Below are 22,526 nucleotides of genomic sequence, written 5' to 3'. Positions count from 1 at the left end.
TGAATGGGAATTTCATATTTAAACGAGATAAAACACTCTCACAGTGTCAGAAATCTAAATGTCCATGCCCAAAAACAGACAAAAACATAGCATAACCTCATTGGAAGAGGTACAACTCTGATGTAAAATAATACAATAATGACATAATATTGAAAATAGCTCTTTATTATGTAAATTGTTTTATTTAACATAACATTTCATGTGGTGTACATTCAGTTTCGACCCTAATTCTGCTCTGAGGGACTGTAACATTGTGAATCTTACATAAAAAATAAACTATACAGTGATGCTTCATTGTGTCTCTAACATCTGCTGGTTTTATAGAATATTTACCCTCCTGTATAATAATAACAGTATGTCTGCTCAGGGTTGTTTCCTGATCACATACAGGTTTGTGTTTGCTCTCCCCGTGCGCCGACTCTTCAGCGCTTTCAAGACGTCCAACGCTCTGCTCTCTGCGTCGCCGTCCTCCTCCTCCTCCTCCTCCTCCTCCTCCACGACGACGTCGTATCTGTCCATCGCTGCTGCTGCTGCTGCTGCTGCTGTGACAGAGTGACGAAGCTCCCGCTCTCCCTCCATCAGCGACGCCGTGCTCAGGTGCAGAGCCACTCTCTGAGACAAGCTCGCCACGGACGCCGGGACGCGAGGAGGCCAGCTGTGCCGGCTCAGGACCAGGGTAACGTACGGGAACAGCCTCTCTACTGTGGACACAAACTCCTGTAAGCAGAAACAACGGAGAGAGGACACACAGCAAAACATCGGTGAGGAAAATCCCAAACATTTTAACGAGATAAGTAGGGAGCCACTTTTTGGACTAGGATTATTGCACAATCCCTTGAATTACAATTACATGCTCACACAAAGTGCAAATTAGGGCATTGCCAGTCAATTATTTGTGTATATTTTGCATTTTGTTCTTTATAATTTACTTAATCCAGTAACTAATGCCACATAAATATGTTTTTTTTGTATATTCAGGTGAAACATGCTGTGTCTCCCCCTGTTGGAAAGTCTCTGTCATGTATTGGAGTGCCGTCGTGTTTCTTTGTCAATTTATTCTCACGCTCTTGTGGATAACCGTTAATCTTCTCGTGAGCCTTAAAGGCGCCATATGTAAGAATGTGGCCAAAAACGGTTACTACATTTAAATTCAAAATACCGAGGTCTTTTAGGTTTCGTTTTTTGACGTAACTGCCAACCGAGACTCTACGGACTACAATGATTGGTAGACATGCCAAAACATGATTTCAAAACATAAACATGATTTGCAGTCTGCAAAATATTTTTTTCAATGCAAATATTTTGTCTGTACTGTTGTTGTTGGTGAGTTCAGTTTGTTATATGAACATTATTCCTGAGTCTCTGTGACATATTAGGAGGATTTTATGGCCAGTTGTTTTTTATAGCCATTTATTACATAATGCACCTTTAATATATTATTATATCTTAATAATTATATATAATGTTCTTAATAGCTAAAGCAGCCATTTCTAGGGCGATGTAAGTTTGATAAATCATCATTTCATTGGTGACCCCCCTTCAAACCAAATGTGTGGATCCTGACCCAAGCCCCTGGTAATCATGCTTCTTAAAGATGACAGTGGGAATAAAACTCCCTACAAAATGATGAAATTGACGCAAAACTGTGGGCGAAATAGGAGTGGTTAGTTCTATAACCTCACAGACGGCTTTGATCACAGGTGCAGCCAAAGCAAACACTTCCATGTGCAGTAATTCTGTGGCGGGTTCTCTCACATCTGTGCGCTCGCTGCTCTCTGAAGCGTCCATGTTGACCCACACAGGCCTGCGGAGCGTCCTGCTGCCGTACGCCGAACTCAGCAGCGAGAGAGAAGCTTCCAGGAGCTGCTGTGTATGGACTCGGAGGTAAACGCCCCAGGGAGCGTCGTCCGTCTGGTCAACCAGCTGCAGGACGTCCTGCACAAACACACACACACACACACACGCGTTCATTCATCCACAGTACAGAACCTATTGTTCCCGTTAAGATTATTATTTTTCTGAGGGGGTTAACGTGCATAAAAAGACTTGAAATTTGGTAAAAGAAAAGGTTGGGTCAGTGTAAAATGCGATCGCTGCATAGGGCCTGAACCCTTTTAAAGCCACAGGGCTCTATAGCGCCTCCAGAAGTCAGGTTCATGGACGTGAGAGAAAGTGGCCAAAATTGTGTTAAATGCTAAAATTTTGGGATTTTTATTCTATCGCGTCTAAGTCGCACATAGTTGTTCCGATTATAACCAAATTTGGTACACGTGTTGCTCTCATGATTCCAAACAAATACTTCTAATGCACTTCCATTAGCTCCGCCCACCCAGAAGTCGGCCATTTTGCAGAAGCAGAAATGGCTAGTCTAGTACGCATTTTGAACAAACTCCTCCTAGCACGTTTTAAAGCTAGCCGCGTCAAACTCGGTCCATGTGTTCTAGACAAGTTAATGATTAAAAGTTATAAAAAAGGGTTTTCTCTATGTTAAAAGGTGTGACCTCAGCGCTCCGACCAAATTTGACATTAAAATGGCAGGAAAAATACTTTTTTAAAGCTTCAACACGAACAGATCAGGACAGTGAGTCCTACGAGCGGTCCTAAGAAGCTTGTTTGGTGTTTTAATTACAGCTCCACGTTATAATTTGCTTAATTTCAGAATTATTTGTCTGTTTTGATTTATTTTGCGTCATGAATATGTATTTATTGTGAATTACACATCATGTGTCAAAACAAGCACTTTTATTTTGAAATTATATGGGTATTTGACCCCGAGGTTTTGAAGCGTGGTTCTTAAAGGCGCCATATGTAAGAATTTGGCCAAAAACGGTTACTACATTCAAATTCAAAACACAGAGGTCTTTTAGGTTTCGTTTTTCTGACGTAACTGGCAACCCGTGGTCGCTCGGCAGCTGAGACTCTACTGACTGCAATGATTGGTAGACGGCGGTAGGTGGCGCCACATGCAAAAAAACATGATTTCTAAACATGATTTGCAGTCTGCAAAATATATTTTTTAACGCAAATATTTTGTCTGTACTGTTGTTGTTGGTGAGTTCAGTTTGTTATATGAACATTATTCCTGAGTCTCTGTGACATATTAGGAGGATTTTATGGCCAGTTGCTTTAGATTTATTACATAATGCACCTTTAAAACTAGCAGATAACAGTATATATTAAAGTATATTGTAATTTTTTTGCTTCAGACGATGACAAATTATCAGCTAAATAATAATAAAAAAAATGATGACATTAGATTACCTGCAGTGTGAGTTGCTCCGAGCTCTTTCCAGAACCTTCCACCAGAATCACACCAGGTCGCGTGTCGTCAGAAATCAGCCGCACCACCAACATGCCTCCTCTTTGTCCAGCACCACCTGGACACACATGGAATCAGAATCACTGACTCTAAATTCACACGCTCGTACTGTACATGTGAATTTTTCTGTCATTCTCGGCTTCTGAATCACAGCTTTTTTCCAATCACGGACTGTTTTTGTCTCTTCAGACCTAAGAGCTGAGCCAGTAAGGACGTGCGGTCAGTGACTGTGAACCAGCGGACATTCAGGCTGCTGCGTTGTGCCACTGTGGACGGGAGGCCGCTGTCTGAATCGGTGTTTGGACACAGGAAGTCCATCAGGTCTCCTCCAGGGTAGAAGGTCCTCACTCGTCCCTGCACGCCTGTAAGTAAACAACAATCATTTTTATGTAGTATTTTTATCTATATTTTTGTAATTATGACACCATTCAGTCCAACACAAGCGCTATATATAAGTCCTAAACCCTCATAGACACATTTTTTGAATTTCGATCATTTAATCAATAAATCAATTGAAATTAAGAACTGGTTTTTAATAAAATTTCATAATTTTCAGTGAGTTTTGTCTAGTTTTTGGTGTGTTTTTTTCTATTTTTCTAAGCTTAGTTTTAAGAATTCTATACATACAAAATGTCCTTTCCCCATTGACAGATTAACTGTCGGTAACACTTTATATTAGGGAACACATATTCACGATCTACTAGCCGCTTATTAACATATATAGTAAATATTAAGCACGTATTAACACCTTATGTGGGGAAAAATCGTAATTTTATGTCGTAATAGAGGTAGAATAAGATTATGTAAAATTAGGTGTTATTTCAGAATGAACAAAATACAAAATGTTCACAACAAAATAATATTACGTAGTATTTTTATATTTTTTGGAAATGTGCCACTTTCTGCAAAATTCTGCACATAAACCAATTGTAATATTGTATTTTTGTAATTACGACACCATTCAGTCCAACGCAAGCTCTATATCTCTCTGTTTTCTTGTAGAAATTCAAGTCCTAAACCTTCATAGACATATTTATTTATTTCAAAGTTCAATCGTTCAATCAATAAATCAAGTGAAATTGAGAACTAATTTTTAGTGAGTTTTGTCTCGTTTTTAGTGAGTTTAGTCTAGTTTTCTGTGTTTTTCTAGATTTACAAGAATACTCGCTTAGTTTTAAGAATTCTATAAATCCAAAATGTCCTTATACCCCACTGACAGATTTACTTTTGGTAACACTAGATTATATATTCACCATTAACTAGGTGCTTATTAAGTAGTGTACTAGCCCTTTATTAGTAAATATTAAGCACGTATTAACACCTTATGTAGGAAAAATCTTAATTCATGTCGCAGTAGAAGTAGAACAAGGTGTTTATACGTGCTTAATGATTAGTAATAAAGGGCTAGTATGCAACTTATATACGTTAGTAATGTGTATTTGAGTGTGTGTGCGTCTTACCTGCGGCTTCTTTAAACTGAGACAGCGTCGGTTCATATATATCGTAGTAGACTGCGCGGTGCTGCGTGTTGTCACGCACAAACAGCAGGTCGCTGATATTCGGATGCGTTGACCCCTGCCACAAGGTCAGACTGAACCTGGAGACGAGGTCGCAAAACGGAGCAGTCGTCAGTCGAGCAGTCAATTTTTAGTTTGTTTGTTTTATTACACAAACAAATAATGTAAATAAAAGTAAACTGCGTACGTTACCGTGGAGACTGGTTGAGGAGCCAGCTCAGGTGCTGCCAGCCGTCACGGACCAACAGTGCGTGGACTGGAAACGTCACCTGAGGAGAGTTTGTACATGTTCACTACAGCACGGTGGTGGTGAATATAAGCCAAATGATATGATCTAGAAGTGTAAACATCACGACTCTCCGACAGTGTAGGTCATTATCCATGGAAGTCACGTTCACTGGGGCTATAAAATTCTCCTAAAGTTTAGTATTCCACATTAAAGGTCACATAGACCGTAAGTTCCTATTAACGCTGTTTTTTTTAGTGTGTATCTGCGTCATTACCTCGTTTACGAAGCCCTGAAGGTTCTAAACAAACAGTTCAGCCACTGCTGAAAACGCTGTGTTTTATTGTAATCTCGGGCTCAGCGAGATCTCTGAAAAATCCCGTTATGGTTACGTAAACAACGGTTCTCCTGAACAACGGATCCTCCTGCTCCGGGCACTAGTCCGGGCACATCCGGTTGCGCACATTGAACCGCAGAAGAAGAAGAACGTCCGTTGTATAGGTGTTTCACGAGCGACAGTGTCTTCTGTCTCCGGACTGTGGCGGGGAGTCGTGAAGAAGCTATTTTTAAACACTGTTAAAACAATGTTTTGATAATGAGTAGCAGTGCATCCACTGTTCCAGAGGGGGGCGCTGTGCTTCTGAGAGCTGGTGTGCTGAAATGTCATTTCCGGGTACTGGCCAATCACAAGACAGTCTGTCTTCTGGGTGTGAGAGTTGTGTCTCAAATCTCGTGGCTGGTAAACAGCGTCAGAAAAGAGGATTTCTATCGGCTCGTTTACAGCAACATAAAAACAAGTTAATGTATGTAAGTAGACCTCCATAACTCACATTTATGTGCAACAGGACCACTCGATGTGAGCTTTGAATAAATGTTACAGTCAGTAAAAAATTATTTTTTGAGAGAATATTTGTTTCTAATGCAACATAACTTAGTATAATGTAATACTTTTTAGACCTCAGAATCCACACTGAACACAAATGATGTCTGTTATTGATATTTAAACGTCTCGGTTGTATTAAAAAGGTCTTTAAATGTCGCAAACTGAACTCATATCCGCTCGTTCGTTGATGTTTTATGGCGTGGGCGAGGTGTTTTGAAGGGTTGTTTTCATGCTCACCCTCTGTGGGACGTCTTTGATGAGACCGTACATTTCTTCTACCATGGACCTGTTGTAGGATTCCGTGAAGAGTGGAGGACCGTAGGCCACCTATTGTCAGAAACAATGCCTTGTTAGATGTTCTCTGCGTGTTCTGTAGAGGAAAATGTGTGGAGAATGAAGACAATAATTCATCTAAAATGATATTTTGACACACCTCAGAAAAGGATGCAACACAGCTGTGGTTTAGTGCGGTCTAATAGGAGTGTGGTCTACAGGAGTGTGGTCTACAGGAGTTACTATTACTCGTTTGTTTTGTGCGCTTATAAGTAGGTAAAGTTGATCTAAATAGCACCATTCACGGATATAAAATCACAAAGTGCTTTACAATAAAATGAATATAATAAATAACCGTGGTTTTTGTGATACCTTCCATCCAGGAGACAAAGTCACATGTGGAAACTTCTCCTGAATCAGCTGCAGAAATCTGGGAGGATGAGGAGGAGGAGGAGGATGATGAAGGAGGAGGAAGGAGAGGTGAGTTTTTTTACTCATGTTTCCTGTCTCTGTAGACCATCACAGGTGAAATGAAATACTGGGTTTATGTCTTACACAGTTCCATTCACCGGTGGAAGAAAGTCCGGCACGTTCGGACCTCGGAGGACGTCTGCGTTGAGCCACACGGGCTGCTTTATTCCTCTGTCGCTGTTCTTCTGACGAAGCAGGTCCAGGGACAAACCCACTGACTTTAAACTCTTGAAGTCCAACTTAATCCCTGTAGAGAGAGCGAGAGAGAGAGAGAAAGAGAGAGACTGAGATTAAAACAACAATCTTTGTTTTTTTACGATTTTATAACATATTGACAAAACCTTTCTCTGAGGGTAGCACGGCGTCCAGCCACTGGTCCAGAGTGTTGTCGCTGAAGATGGACGGAGGATGAGCCATGATGGGGATTGGCTTTTCGTTGGGCGTGCCGAGACCGTGCACGGTGACGTCAGCCTCCAGGATCATGACGTCACCTGGTACAGAGAGAGGGTCATGACATCATAAGGTGCTACACACACATTATACGCGTTATCGGTCAGTTTGGCGGTTCCTGGGTGAATTCTGAGACTTTATTATCTTTATCTTTAAAATGTGGATTACATTTCTCTGTAGGACTTACACTACCGTTCAAAAGTTATACAATTTTCTCAAAAGAGTTGCAAAATGAATAGAAAATATAGTCAAGACATTGACAAGATTGGAAATAATGATTTTAAAAACTGTTTTCAGTTGTGCTAACATCATTGCACAAGGGTTTTCAAGGGTTTTCTAATCATCCAATAGCCTTCTAACATGATTAGCAAACACAACGTACCATTAGAACACTGGAAATGGGCCTCTATACACCTATGTACATATTCCATTAAATTAGTTTACATTAACAATGTATAGAGTGTATTTCTGATTCATTTAATGTTATATTCATTAAAAAAAGTGCTTTTCCTTCAAAAATAAGGACATTTCTAAGTGAGCCCAAACTTTTGAATGGTAGTGTAACAACTCAGGAGTAGTAACTGTTTGTGTGTGTGTGTGTGTGTGTGTGTGCACGCGCGCTCTTGTCTTTCTATCCTAGCGTGGACCACCCCCTGGCAAAACGCCTTTTTTGTGGGGACATCTTTCCTTGTGGGGACATTGTGCCCGTTCCCGAACATGGTTCCCACAATGTGGTAAAGACATGTAGATGTGTGCGTGTCTGTGTGTGTATGGTCTTGTCTTTAAGTGCTTGTGTGGACCACCCCCTGGCAAAACACCTTATTTGTGGGGACCTTTTTCATTGTGGGGACATTATGCAGTGTGATGAAGACATGTAGATGTGTGTGTGTGTGTGTGTTTACTCGCTAAAGCTTTGTTCATCTCCTCTTTCTTGTTGGCCCTGTGAAACCACGTCGCCAGCAGACCGTCAGGTTTGCTGATGTTACCGGACTGGACCAGGTAGTCCAGCATGTCTGCGCCAGTGACAGCAGAGGGAACAGGAGACGCTGAATGGACACACATAACATGTACGTACATTAAATCGAATTGTATTCGTTTTTAGATCAACAAAAAAATCCAAATCCGATCCAACTTTATTTATAAAGCCCTTTAAAAAACAACAACAGCTGAAACGAAGTGCTGTACGTCAGAAATATATAATAACGTGTGGCCTATTAGACCTAAGAACAAACAATAAAACAATAAAACACTGTAGAAAATACTAAAACAACACAAATAAACAGGTCAAATGTCAAGGAACGACAGTTAAAAGTGTGAAAAAGTGAGCTCAATCACACAAACGTGTGAAAACTGACATGAGTTCAAGTTTTAAGGGAATAGTGAGTCAATTATAAGTGTTTCTTTGCCTTGAGTCTCACCATATCAGTTCATATCTAAGTGCATATAAAAGCCCACTTTGGCTCAGTGTTTTTATGACTTTACAGCTCGTAGTTTCACTTCTTTGAACGCTCCACTCTGGAGATTAGACTGTTTTTGACTCCGATAAAATCCGATTGGACGCCAGCGTAACACGTCACTCTCTCTGTTTATTTTAGGTTCTCACAGTCATTAGTTGCATTTTATGACTTTTACAGGCATTAAGAAAAAGTCATGTTTGTGTTATAAACCCTATATGGTGTGCACTTTGGCAGAAGTCGGCTATAAAATGCAGTCAGTTAAAGCCTCACATGGGAGAAGATAAAAACTCCAGTGCTCTTCTTCGATTAGAGAGCGACTTATTGGACGTTGTTCTCTGTTTAAATCAACAGGAAACACATAGAAATGTGTCCTTTTAAATGTAAACACAAAGCCCAAACAAGTGTTTGTCTAGAGCTGAATAAACGTAGAAATACGTGTTATCGTGTGAACTTTGTCTTACAGCTTTATAAAAATAAATGTGACAAATTATACAGAACACACAGTTTACAAAAGGCTCACCGAGTAAAATCCATGTCTGCTTAAGTCTATGATATACTGAGAATACGTTTGTCACGTTATGTTGCCGTAAAACGATCTGTTTAGGCTGAAAAATTGAGTTTGTTAACTGCTCACGCTCCCCAACCAAAGTCCATAGAGAAAATTCAGATTTTTAGCTTATGGGAAAACGGGCCTTGCTGGTCTAATGCTGCCTTGTTTGGTGAGTTTATGTCACTTAGGTCAATCTGAACGCACAAATTCAAACCCTTAAAGATGCATTATGTAATTTATCTAAAGCAACTGGCCTTAAAATCCTCCTAATATGTCACAGAGACTCAGGAATAATGTTCATAGAACAAACTGAACTCACCAACAACAACAGTACAGACAAAATATTTGCATTTAAAATATATATTTAGCAGACTGCAAATCATGATTACGTTTTGAAATCATGTTTTGGCGTCATGTGGCGCCACCTACCGCCGTCTACCAATCATTGCAGTCGGTAGAGTCTCAGCTGCCGAGCAACCACGGGTTGCCAGTTACGTCACAAAACGAAACTTAAAAGACCTCGGTATTTTGAATTTGAATGTAGTAACCGTTTTTGGCCACATTCTTACATATGGCACCTTTAAGTTACTAAAACAACGTATTTAAACGTATTAATAGAGGCAGCAGTGGATCAGCGACTCCTGTGTGCATGGTTGTAAAAATGCTGATTTTCTCTATGGGATTTGGTGTTTGGAGTGAGTCGTTTATAAAGCTTTATTTTGCACTTTTGACAAAATAAAGCAGCAAACATGTTCTTTTCTTTTTTTTTTAGCCCTGTTGTCACTGAGCGCAGAGTTTAGACTGTGCTGATTGTGTTTGTGCGAAAGGTCAGCAGCAACAACACACAACTTCTCGATCACATTTGTGTCAAATACAACCACGCTTCAAAACCTCAGGGGTCAAATACCCATATGATTTCAAAATAAAAGTGCTTGTTTCGACACGGAATGATGAGTAATTCGCAATAAATACATATTTATGACGCAAAATAAATCAAAACAAATCTGTTAAATCTGAAATTAAGCAAATAAAAATGTGGAGCTGTAATTAAAACACCAAACAAACTCCTCAGAGTGCATGTATTTGATTTATGGGCCAGTTCTTTGAGTGCAGTTGACTGTACCTGACTCTTTGGTGAGCAGCACAGCGGTCACTGTGATGACAATCAGCAGGATAACAAGTCCCACACTCAGAGATGCGATGACGAGCTGTTGCTTTGTGAGACAGCCCAGGTAACGCTCCTGCTGTCCCCTCTGTGCCGAGTCCACACCTCCATGATTGGACCTCATCCTGAAGGACACACATCAAAAACACTGCAGCAGAAACTCCTGTCTACACCTGTCACCAACCATCAAGTGTGGTGCTCACTGACTTGTTTTGTCCCTCTTCTGAGCCTCGGTCCGTCCTCCTCTGTGTCTCGCCGTCCTCTCCTTGTCTCATCCTTCTCTGCCTGCGACTCATTCGGTCCGTCAGTATTTTATCCTCCTGTCATTAAACGGCGTCTTATCAGAGGAGCAAAGATAGCTCTGATAACTCTCTTCACTTTCCTCTCAGCCTTGACCGCTCCACTCGCACAGCTCCGATCTAAGGTCAGGAATAAGAAGTAGATTATGACTTAAAAAACAACATAATAACATTTAAGATAAGATAGTCCTTTATTTATTTATTTATTCATTTATTGTAAAACTTACACCCACTTTAAATATACCTAGCTTGTCAATTTATCCACGTTGGTTTCTAGTTTTAAATATTTTTAGTTTTGCTTTACTTATATATTTATCTATACCTTTTTCTGTCTTATTATCTATTTGTCATTCACCCATAAAGCACTTTGGACTATAATAAATGATCTATAAATAATGTGTTTTTCTTAGTTTCTAAGCCAGATTTATAATCTGCATACCTTGTTGTCATCATTTCCTGTTATTGTCCTGCTCTGTGAAAGGTTCGTATAAACCAAACAACGTAGTTTATGTGCCATAAAAATCTATTATCTCATTAATTTCCATTAAAAAGAGTCTAGTAAAAGTTTTTTTTCCCCTGTGTAACAACTCAATGATGAAATAAGACAAAAAGAACTACTCACACACTGTATGTTGTGGAAGTTTATGGTGAGAAAATTAAGAATAAAGAGTGTTTTAGTCTTCTTTTCATCGGCAGGAAAAGACTGTTACGCCAAAATAACTACACCGGAAGTGGAGGGGCGTGGCCGCTTGTGCAGTGATGCGATAAGAAGGAGGAGGTCTCACTCTGCCTTGAAACAACCTCAGATGAACTCTGAGGTTGACTTCTTGCACGTGCGTTCATCTAATTTGGGATATGCAAACTATTATTTAATGTTTAAAGTGTAATTATGAACTGTTTTGTCGGTTATTTGATGAATAAAAAAATGTGCGTTAACCTCTCGTCAGGCAGAATCACAGTATTAAATTAGGGGGTGGAGTTACCGCATGGTCGCTTGGCGTCCCGTTGCCATGGTAACGTCCAAGCTAAAAGACGACGCTGCAACACTGTCAAGATGTCAACGTCTGCGCTGAAAGAAGACAGAAAGAAGAGACGAGCTCTGGTTCTGAGGCCGTAAGTTGACACGGTGACGTAAACACTATAGTGTATCTCGGTTTTGTGTGTGTGATTTTGTTTGTTTGTTTGTTTGTAACAGGTCGTCTCGAGCCGTGAACGCGGTGAACGTGAGCAGCAGACACACACAGAGCGGAGTGAGCAGGAGGAGCTTCAGTCTGACTGCAGGAGGGAGCAGAGTGCTGCTGGACAAGAGACCTGACACTGTCCGGGTAACACACACACACACATTTTTGTCAAACTTTGGACCAAAATTGCTTTGGAAAAGAAAGTCAAAGTTTTGACGAAATTTGTAAAAAAAAAAAAAAAAAAAAGAGTCACATTTTTGGCGAATTAAAAAAAAATAAAATAATAATCTAATTTTGGAAGACAGTATAGTATGACCTTTTTTGTTTGTTTGTCAAAGTTTGGACCAAAAAATGTTTTCACAAAAAATTGACACATTTTGAACGGCATTATAGTAAGACGTTTTTGTCAAATTTTGGACCAAATTTTTTTCCCAAAATGTTTTTTTCCATATTTTGGACGATATGACCTTTTGTCCAATTTTGGACCAAATTTTTTTTTCATTATTATTTTTTTTCAATTTTGGACCAACATTTTTTTCCAAAATAATTGTCAAATTTTGGACAACATGGTATGATATTTACGTTTTTGTCAGATTTTGGACCAAAAACTTTTTTCCAAAAAAAGTCTCCAATTTTGGAAGACATAGTATAGTATGACGTTTTTGTCAAAGTTTGGACCAAAAAATGTTTTCACAAAAAATTTACAAATTTTGAACGGCATTATAGTTTGACATTTTTGTCGAATTTTGGACATAGTATACAACCTTTTATCCAATTTTGGATAACATTTTTTTTTCAAATTTTGGACCAAATTTTTTTTTCCAAAATAATTGTCAAATTTTGGACGACAGTACGGTATGACGTTTTTGTCAAATTTTGGACCTTAACCATAATTTCGTCTGGCCTAATCCTAACCCTGAACCTAACCTTACCCTCAACCTAACCTTAAAAAAAAAACTCACACAACATTGCATTATCCCTGAAAAGCCCCTTTAAAGTTGTGGGGACCCCATAAGCTCGAAATGTCCTCACAAACATAGGTTTGCTCATTTTTGGACCTCACACAATTACACACACATGTTTGTGCAGCATAGGTAGAGAGGACACTCATAGACAAAACCCCTTACCTTAATTTAAACCCAGTTCTAACCCTAAAACCAAGTCTTAATCCTCAAAAAAGGCAAAATGTCACTTTTCCTAAAATGTCTCGTCCCCTCTCCTCAGGTGTTTAATGAAGAAGACGTCGATGTGACTCCTCAGCCGCTGTACCATGCAGAGCCAGCAGGGGCAGTGCAGGCCCGAGGCTGCAGGTTCTTTGTGGAGGAACTCTCTGCAGGTCCTGGATCTGCATCGGACCACACAACAGCCACAGGCAGCATCACTGTGGCCTTTTCCAGGTAGTCAAGCACATGACACGTGTTAATAAATCAATTAAATATACTGTAGTGTATTTCTAAATTGAAAAAAATTTGAATAAAACTGTTCTCAGGTCAGTGTTTGGAAGCAGCAGGATATCCAGCCAGTCAACAATCGAGTCCATGAACGAGGAGATTGAAGATACGTTCTCCAAACGAGACGTGCCCAACAACTTCCCAGGTTCATCCATAAACCTTCTTACGTATATTATGTATAAAGTGCACATAGAACCATCACAAACTGGTGTTAGACACTCTTTTCTGACTGGAAACCAAAGTTTCACTCCCTGCACCAAAGCCAGTGGACAAAATCAGCCATTTTTTCACGTGTTAATGTTCCGCTGCCTGCAAAAAGTAACTTCAGGTGTGTCATTTTGTGACTTTTGTGTTTGAAATCCTTTGTTCAGATTCATCTCAGTGACACAAACCACCAAAGTGAGGCAGCAGTAGAGCAGCAGCTAAGCAGCTAAGGCGCCATATGTAAAAATGTAGCCAAAAACGGTTACTACACTCAAATTCAAAACACAGAGGTCTTTTAGGTTTCGTTTTCTGACGTAACTGGCAACCCGTGATTGCTCGGCAGCTGAGACTCTACTGAACTGCAATGATTGGTAGACGGCGGTAGGTTGCGCCACATGCAAAAAAACATGATTTCAAAACATAAACATGATTTGCAGTCTGCAAAAGATTGTTTTTAATGCAAATATTTTGTCTGTACTGTTGTTGTTGGTGAGTTCAGTTTGTTATATGAACATTATTCCTGAGTCTCTGTGACATATTAGGAGGATTTTATGGCCAGTGAAAGGACAAAATTATTTTTCTTTACAGACTTTGGTGTAGCTGAGTGAAAGGCTTCTAAACTGTAGTTTTCCTGTAGGAAAAACATGTTTTTTAATCAACTCTTTGTTGTTGTTCTTCCGTTCCTTTTCCAGATGCACAGGTGAAAAGAGACACGGTGAAAGAACAGGTGACGGAGGACATGTTGAACGACATCATAGACGTCTTCATTTCTGAGACGGACACTATTTCACTGCTGGACCTCCCGTGTACGGCCGTGTCTGTGGACGCTCGCGACGCGGAAGCCGTGCAGTGAGTTGAAATCGACGACAGCAAGACTTTTATTGGGTAACCGGTGAAAACCTTTAGGTTATATTGGTTTGTTTTGTTTTACAGAGAGAGAAACAAAGAGTACGCCGACGTGTGCAAGAACAGAGCGGGCAACGACAAGTACACGCACCGATCCATGCAGACGCTGAACGGAGCCGTTAAAAACAAACACGTCCAGAGCGACGGCGTGGTCGCGGTGGACGCAGGTGAGGGTCTGCACGTACTCAGGGGTTTCCGCGGGGTCTTAAAAAATCTTAAATCCAATCATTTGAATTTAAGGTCTTAATATGTCTTAAATTCTCCTAAAATCTCATAAAAGGTCTTAAAAATCTATTATTTTAAAAAAAATTAAAGGTGCCATATGTAAGAATGTGGCCAAAAACTGTTACTACATTCAAATTCAAAACACCGAGGTCTTTAAGGTTTCGTTTTTCTGACGTAACTGGCAACCCGTGGTTGCTCGGCAGCTGCGACTCTACTGACTGCAACGATTGGTAGACGGCGGTAGGTGGCGCCACATGACGCCAAAACATGATTTCAAAATAATAAACATGATTTGCAGTCTGCAAAATATTTTTTTTTAATGCAAATATTTTGTCTGTACTGTTGTTGTTGGTGAGTTCAGTTTGTTATATGAACATTATTCCTGAGTCTCTGTGACATATTAGGAGGATTTTATGGCCAGTTGCTTTAGATTTATTACGTAATGCACCTTTAAAACATGCATAAACATCAGTCTTGCTTTGAAATGTTTCTACAACTACAACACGGAACTAAATTAGACCACATGTGCTGCCCGGCGAGAATTTATCGAGCACAACTAGCTAGTGAGCTGTGCGCGCGCCGCGGTGTGTTATAGCTTAGCATAGCAGCGGAGAAAACTTAACAAAATCCCACAGCTAGGCCGAATTGCTCGCATAAGATGGGTAAGTGCAAGTTAAAAAATTTGTGGCTCCAATTTTCCTTCATGTCTTTTGTACTTTTTTGCCATTACGGACATGAAATGGGTCTTAAAAGGTATTCATTATGGTCTTAAAAAAAGTCTTAAAAAGTCTTAAATTTGGCTTGTTGAAACCTGCAGAGACCCTGGTACTGTGTCCACTATGGTCTGACCTCTGACCTCTGTGGTCTTGCACCGCGTGCAAGCCAAAGAAAAGTCTTTCGTCTTTCGCGACATCATGTGTGTCCACGATCCGCAGCCACGACCGTGACCACGTGGGACATGTACGACACCGCGTGCAGCTGCGAGCAGGACGGCGCCGGAGGCCGCGGTGAAGACGAGACGGAGACGGCGAAGTGTCCAGAGGCGGCTGTGGACGTGAGCAGAGGAGGCGCAGACAGGAGCGTGTCAGTGGGCAGCACAGTCAGCACAGGTGACAATCTTTTTTTTTAATTTCCTCCATGAATAATGTGTATATGATTTGTCCAGTATGTTCTGTACGAGGGGATCCTTTCAAATGTGGCACAAACGGTCAAAAGGATGAGGTGTCTCTGACCTGGAAAAGTAGTCGTTATTACGCTACTGTTGAAAAGTTGGGGATCACCTATACAACTTTGTTGTGATTTCCATTAAAAGTCACACTTTTATTCATCAAAAGAGTTGCGAAATGAATAGAAAATATAGTCGAGACATTGACGAGATTTGAAATAATGTCCAAAAACCAGCAAAACTGATTGCACAAGGGTTTTCTAATCCTCCAGTAGCCTTCTAATTAGCCATTAGCAAACACAATGTACCATTAGAACACTGGAAATGGGCCTCTATACACATATATGTACATATTCCATTAACAACCAGACGTTAGAATAGTCATTTACCACATTAACAATGTATAGAGTTGATTCATTGAAAAAAAAAGGGGCTTTCCTTCAAAAATAAGGACATTTCTAAGTGTTTATGGTCAAATCTTCCTGCACTGAGACAATTCTTCATACATACATCCCTTCAGCCAGTGCTGCCAGCTCACTGAAGGATGTGGAAGTGTTTGCCGTGACTCCTCAGACAGACCTGCAGCTCATCATGCAGTCAGAGAGATTCCAGTACTCCTTACTCGTAATGGAGAGGAGCATCCTGGGAAATAGCTTCCAACATGAGCTGGCTGCCTATCGACAGCTGTCTGTACTAGAAGGTAACACACACGCACACACACACACACACGCACACACACGCACACACACGCACACACACACACTCTTGTATTTGCTGCATACTGAGGACCGTGTTGCTGACAAAGTGAGGACCAGCATTTCCACTTTATAAATCAACACAATTACAAATATCTACTTCATGAATGACATCTATAAAGAACAACTGGTTGCAGTACCATAACATGTCTGCAGGTGGAGCCCCAGAGCAAAAAGGACTGGAAAAAACTTTCGATTTTTAATTTTTGGTCCAAAATTTGACAAAAACATCATACTTATACTATGTCGACCAAAATTAGATTTTTTTTTTTTGGACAAATTGAGTATAGCATGTTATAGCAACCTTAGGAAGTGATTTCAATGAAAACAAAGTGAGGACCGGCCAAAATGTCCTCACTTTGTAAAAATGACCTCACTTTGTTGGTTAAAAACCCTCACTGGTCCTCAGTATGCCGCAAGTACAAGAACACACACACACACACACACACCTTGAGAAATCCTTTGTCATAGAACATGTGAGTGATGATACAAGTGGATCAAAACTGTGTCAGACGGTCCGCTGAAGCCTGAGGTCACGGAGGACGAGCAGAGGACGGAGGACACGGAAAGCCGCGGCTCTCCAGCTCTGCAGCAGCTGTGGGCGTTCAGCTGTGAGCTCAGCAGGGGGCGCCGCGTCAGCTGCATGGCCTGGAACAAGAAGAACCAGGTAAGTTTCACGCAGCGCAAGCCGCATTTCTAGACGTTGTGTAAAGATCAGCGCGTGATGTTTGCTTCTCTTGAGTTTTAGGACCTGTTGGCCGTGGGTTACGGCGAATTCGATGACGTTGACGTGAAACCGGGCCTGGTTTGCTGCTGGTCCCTGAAAAACCCCACAGTAAGACTCTGTTTTCGTTTTCGCGCTCCAGAGTTGGACGTCGTCAGAGGCGCAGGGCAGGCAACTGCTTGGGGGCCCCTGAGCCGATAGGGGGGCCCCCTGAGGGCTGTTTTTATTGAAATGTGCAGTGACCAGCCGCCTCCCCGTCCCCCTTAAACAACAATGGGTGATTTACAATGACCCTAAAGGGGAACCACCTCACGTTTACCTGTGTGAAGTTATCGTTCTGCAAGTTGGAAAATGAAGAGGATTATTTACAGTCCTTTTTTACTTAATTTATGTACATTTTTTTCAGTTATTTACAGTATGTTATTGTTCTTTACATTATATTATTACTTTTTAATTACAAGGTTTTTCCATGTTATTTCATTTACTTTGAAGTCATAAATTTTTCGTTGGTGTCAGATTATTTGTAACATCATGGTGATGAACACTGGTTGTAAGGAAGGGGCCCCCTAGGAATTTTTGCCTAGGGCCCCTACAGACTCTAGAACCGCCTCTGGTCTTCGTCCTTCCCCCACAGAGCGGACGCAGGGTTGTGAGCGACAGGTTGAGGAGAATCACGGTGGCGTTTTTCTTTGCTCCGCAGTGGCCTGAGCGCGTCGTCCACTGCGACAGCGCGGTGACCTCTCTGGACTTCTCCACCGTTAACCCCGGGCGTCTGGCTGTGGGGACGCACGACGGCACCGTCGCCGTCCACAGCGTCCATGGACGCGGCCGCGGCTCACGCGTGATCAGCAGCAGGTGAAGACTCTTTCCGTCACTGACAGAAAGTTCAGTTCACAGAAAACGTGGGTGAAGCCAGATCCCAACATCTGCAGGAGATACCATGCAGTCGTCACAGAGACCAAAAACTGGTTAAGGGTTAGGGCTAAGGTTTGAATTGTGGTTATTTTGTCTTTTTGTCTGGTCCACACAACTTTGAAGATGTTTTTCAGGCTTAGAATTTGGTTTATGTTAGGGTTAGGTACTTAGATGTGATGGTTAAGGTAAGGGTTGGGGTTAGGGTTAGTGTGTGTGTGCCTATGTATTATTAATGTTGTGGGGACCTAAAACTGTTTACACACTCACACTATAGGGCCTTGTCTTCCTTGTGGGGACAAAAAGCAAGTCCCCGTAACGTAAATGACTACATTCTAAGGTGAATAAATGTTTTAAGGTTAGGTTGAGAGTTAGGATTAGGCCAGAAGAAATGATGGTTAAAGTCCAAAATTTGACAAAAATGTCATACTAGACTATGTCCTTAAAAATGTGACAATTTTTTGAAAAAAAAAGTTGGTCCAAAATTTGAAAAAAATAACGCCATACGACTGTCATCCAACATTTGAAAATCCAAAAAATGTTTTGTCCAAAATTGGACAAAAAACGTCATACTATACTATATTGTCCAAAATTGGGAAAAAAATGGGAAAAAAAATTTGATCCAACATTTGACAAAAGCCATACTGTAATGTCAATTGTATTATTATTATAAAAAAAAATGTTTTTCCAAAGAAATTTTGGTCCAAAATTTGACAAAAATTTGTGTTAGGGTTGGGATTATGCTTAGAGTGTGTGTGTTTGTGTTAGGTATTACTCATATTGTGGGGCCCATGAAGTCCCCATTAAGACATGTTGTGTGGTTAGTATGAAGTTAGGGTTAAGGTTAGAGTCAGTCTCCAGAAAATGAATGTAAGTTAATGTAACCAGACTGTGTGTGTGTGTGTGTGTGTGTGTGTGTGTGTGTGTGTGTGTGTGTGTGTGTGTATGTGTGTGTGTGTGTGTGTGTGCGTGCGTGCGTGCGTGCGTGCGCGTGCATGCGTGTGCATGCGTGCGTGCGTGTGAGCTGACATCAGTCTTAAAATCAAAAAGTATCTCAGAATGACTTGTGCACAGTAATAGTCGGCACTGCCCTGAACAAGGATCCAATGAAAATATTCACAAACCTAGGAATAATTTTCATGAATTTTTGAAATTCGAAACGTGTGTGTGTTTGTGTGTGTGTGTGTGTGTGTGTGTGTGCGTGCAGTGAGTGTCCCAACAGACACTCAGGTCCCGTGTGGCAGCTCAGGTGGACTCAGCAGGAGTTGACTCTGACGGCAGAGGAGAAGACGGAGGCTCTGGTGTCTGTGTCTGCTGACGGCAGGATCAGCAGGTGGTTCATCTTCAACAACGGCCTGGACTGTATCGGTATTACACACTACTGTCACACTACTGTCACACTACTGTCACACTACTGTCACACTACTGTCACACTACTGTCACTGTTTCAGCTCACTGTGCATCACGATGAGAAAAACTGTACGTCGTCCACCGAGGAGGAAACCTGACATGCGGTGGGAGTTCATTTAAAGCTGCATTAGGCAGAGTTTCTATGGGAGCCTGTATGGACAAACCCGAGAGAACAAATCAAACGTTGCTTTACTTGTAGCGGAAGTCCCGAGCAGATCTTTTTACGCGGATCTTTTTTTTTTTTTAAATCTTATTTCAGCCTCTCCTCTAGATGTCACTATAAACTACTTACTTCACCTTTAATGCATTCATTTTCCCAGTCGATGATGTCTTTTTTCAGGGTTTCTTTGCAGCCTAGGCAGGTGTTTCTGGTGCTGTTAGCAATGTAGCTGCTTAGCAGTGTGATATAGTGGGAATAAAAGTATTGTTGCAGTAGTAGTGGCTCTGTGTGTTTGTCCGTTAGTGTTTCCACACTTGTACTCGCACTTGCCAACATGGCCGACAGAGGGCGCCAGAGGCTTGTTGAATGTGGTGAAGTCTGTCTCTCTGATGGCAATTTTTTTGTGTTTGTGTTCCAGATGTGATGAAGCTCAAGAGGATCCACAGCATAAAGAAGAAGGCAGGAGTGAAGAAGACAGAGAGTGTTCTGTCAGCGCTGACTCCTGGACTCTGTTTTGATTTCCACCCAACGGTAAGTTACTAAGGCCGACTTTACATTACGCTTTTTTTAAAAAAACGTCTTTAGACACACCGCCCAGAATTCTGGCTGGACACCCGCGGCGCTTACAACTTTCCTCTTTACTCGCTCGACTGTACGATCGTAGCCGCCCTCCCGCATCCGCTGTTGCATTTTTATGTCGGCCATCTTGTTCCTGGATGACTCCAGCTTCTTCTTCTCCTTCTTCTCGTCCTCCGACCAGATACCGATCAGGCACTTGGTTTTCAGAGGTGCTCCACGTACGTAGCGTCCAGCGCCCTCCTTCATCCCCCGCCATCTTTTTTTGGGAACAAAAGTCCAGCGGTATATGCTAATTAGCACGCGCTTTATGCTAATCGCCTAAAACCCTGACCTCCCGCTGTCGCGAGCCCGACGCGTTCTCTTTATACGCACTTTGAAGTTGTCGGGAGAAAATTTGAAGACATCGGGAATTCTCTTTACACGGGGTTCCCACTGTCGCGAAAAGCGTAATGTAAACTGTTATTAGAGGATTATTATTATTATTATTATTATTAGGCTTGTGACTGTGCTGCTGACAGTTTACACTGTAGTCATATCTTTTATAGACGCAGAAAAACTGCAAATATGAAGGGAATCGGGCTGAAACTAAGTGTGACAGTGGGGAACAAGAAAGTGACCCTGAAACAAATAAAGGAAGGGAGATTAAATACCGAAAAGGATCAAGAAACAGGTGAATCACCATCACGAGTAAATAAAAGTAAACAAAAGCGTGAAAACTACAAAGTAAAACATAAAAAAAAAGCAAGAGAACAAACATAACATACAGTATGATGTTGTCATTAATCAAATCTTCTGCTCTTCTCTTCCCTGCAGGACTCCAGCGTCTACTTGACGGGAACGTGGGACGGTCACATCCATAAGTGCTCGTGCTCCAACACTCAGCAGGTCCTGGAGACGTACAGGAAACACTTTGTGAGTAACCTTCACAATAAAAGCCTCCGGAATTGGGATAACCCTAACCCTCAGATGGATGAGGATAATATTATAGGAATATGTACATAGGTGTATAGAAGTGCCACAGTCCAGGTCGTGATGCCGTTTATGTTGTGTCGCAGTGTCCCGTGAACAGCGTGGCCTGGTGTCCCTTCAGCGCCGACGTGTTCCTGAGCTGCTCCTCCGATTGGACGATACAGCTGTGGAAGCAGGACCGTCCTCGGCCCGCGCTGAGCTTCACCTCCGCTCAGAAACCCGTGTGCGATGTCAAGTGGTCCCCGAAGTGGGCCACTGTGTTTGGTGCCGTCAACGAGGGACAGCTGGAGATCTGGGACCTGAATTCAAGCATGTGAGTCAGAGACTCATGGAACTGTCAGTCCTGTCCTGTCCCCCACAGTTTGTGACGTGTCCTGTGTCCTCTGTCCCTCAGCCTGGACCCAGTCCTTGTGCAGCCCGCTGCCCCCGGCGTGACCATGACGTCCCTGCTCTTTGCCCCACAGTCACACTGTGTCCTGGTTGGAGACAGTGACGGACAAGTGACAGTTTATCAGCTCCAGGGCTTGAGCGTGGGAGACAGCAGTCAGGTAAACGTGTCTCACGGGTGGACACGCTCAGGATATCATCTATGTGTGTATGTGTCATGACGACATTGCATTTTCTCTTTCAGGTGGACGTTCTTGAAGGCCTCGTTTTCTCCGCAGCTTCGACGTAGGGTGAATTCCAATTCCTCGCTTAACCCTCAATCTCAAAAATGTGCGCTCCCTCTAGTGCAAGTCCTGTCCCGATTCTCAGAAAAATTAAGTTGAGGGGCAAGTTTAAGGGCTGTATCGCCCTCAATATTGAGATTTTTTCCGAGAATACCCTTGGGAGCAAGGGCTACCCAGAATGCATTGCGTGTTTTGACATAAGAAAGATGGCGCCGAAAGCAGCGAAACGAGTACGCTACAAATGAAGTGTTTTCTTTGTTAATAGAGATATAAAAAGTATGAAAACCATTGTATTATCTTAGTTTAGGCCCATATTATGGATTACTGACGTCATTGTTGCGTAACATTTATTTTTATTTTACGATCTTTTGTCAATAAGCCTTGGTGTGTGGTAACTGTCAGCTGAATATTTGTATGAGTATCATCTTATAACTAACTGACAACCTAATAACTTGACTGACAAACGGATCGTAATAAATAATCCTGACGTAAATGTGTTCTTCTTCTTCTTCTTCTTTTTTGGAGTTGACAGACTGGACGCAGCTTTCGCGTTATTCTGCCCCCTACAGTCTGAAGACGTATCTGCATTTAAGGGGTGTCCCAT

General features: G+C 41.6%; 2 protein-coding genes across 2 annotated transcripts; one reads left to right on the top strand and one right to left on the bottom strand.

Annotated features, from left to right (window-relative positions):
* Positions 1 to 363: 363 nt before the first annotated feature.
* fam151a (family with sequence similarity 151 member A) lies at positions 364 to 10,631 on the bottom strand (the record flags this gene model as incomplete). Its single annotated transcript, XM_083888910.1, has 13 exons — positions 10,519 to 10,631; positions 10,270 to 10,436; positions 8,042 to 8,185; positions 7,031 to 7,180; positions 6,774 to 6,936; positions 6,591 to 6,648; positions 6,183 to 6,272; positions 5,029 to 5,105; positions 4,780 to 4,916; positions 3,511 to 3,681; positions 3,262 to 3,377; positions 1,756 to 1,935; positions 364 to 717 (listed from the first exon to the last, which is right to left on the bottom strand). Exons 1-13 carry the CDS (start codon positions 10,605 to 10,607, stop codon positions 364 to 366), a joined length of 1,896 nt encoding a protein of 631 aa, XP_083745036.1. The 5' UTR covers positions 10,608 to 10,631.
* A 1,033-nt stretch (positions 10,632 to 11,664) lies between these two features.
* dnai4 (dynein axonemal intermediate chain 4) lies at positions 11,665 to 21,927 on the top strand (the record flags this gene model as incomplete). Its single annotated transcript, XM_083888909.1, has 17 exons — positions 11,665 to 11,723; positions 11,806 to 11,935; positions 13,016 to 13,188; positions 13,281 to 13,387; positions 14,139 to 14,295; positions 14,380 to 14,519; positions 15,513 to 15,686; positions 16,263 to 16,442; positions 17,010 to 17,164; positions 17,246 to 17,332; positions 17,922 to 18,076; positions 19,341 to 19,501; positions 20,122 to 20,234; positions 21,096 to 21,194; positions 21,338 to 21,564; positions 21,646 to 21,799; positions 21,883 to 21,927. 17 exons carry the CDS (start codon positions 11,665 to 11,667, stop codon positions 21,925 to 21,927), a joined length of 2,316 nt encoding a protein of 771 aa, XP_083745035.1.
* Positions 21,928 to 22,526: the final 599 nt, after the last annotated feature.

This window comes from Microchirus variegatus, assembly GCF_963457635.1.
Source record: "Microchirus variegatus genome assembly, chromosome: 5".
Taxonomy (NCBI): domain Eukaryota; kingdom Metazoa; phylum Chordata; class Actinopteri; order Pleuronectiformes; family Soleidae; genus Microchirus; species Microchirus variegatus.
The sequence above is the reverse complement of the archived record's forward strand: the minus strand, read 5'-3'. Positions and strand labels throughout refer to the sequence as shown.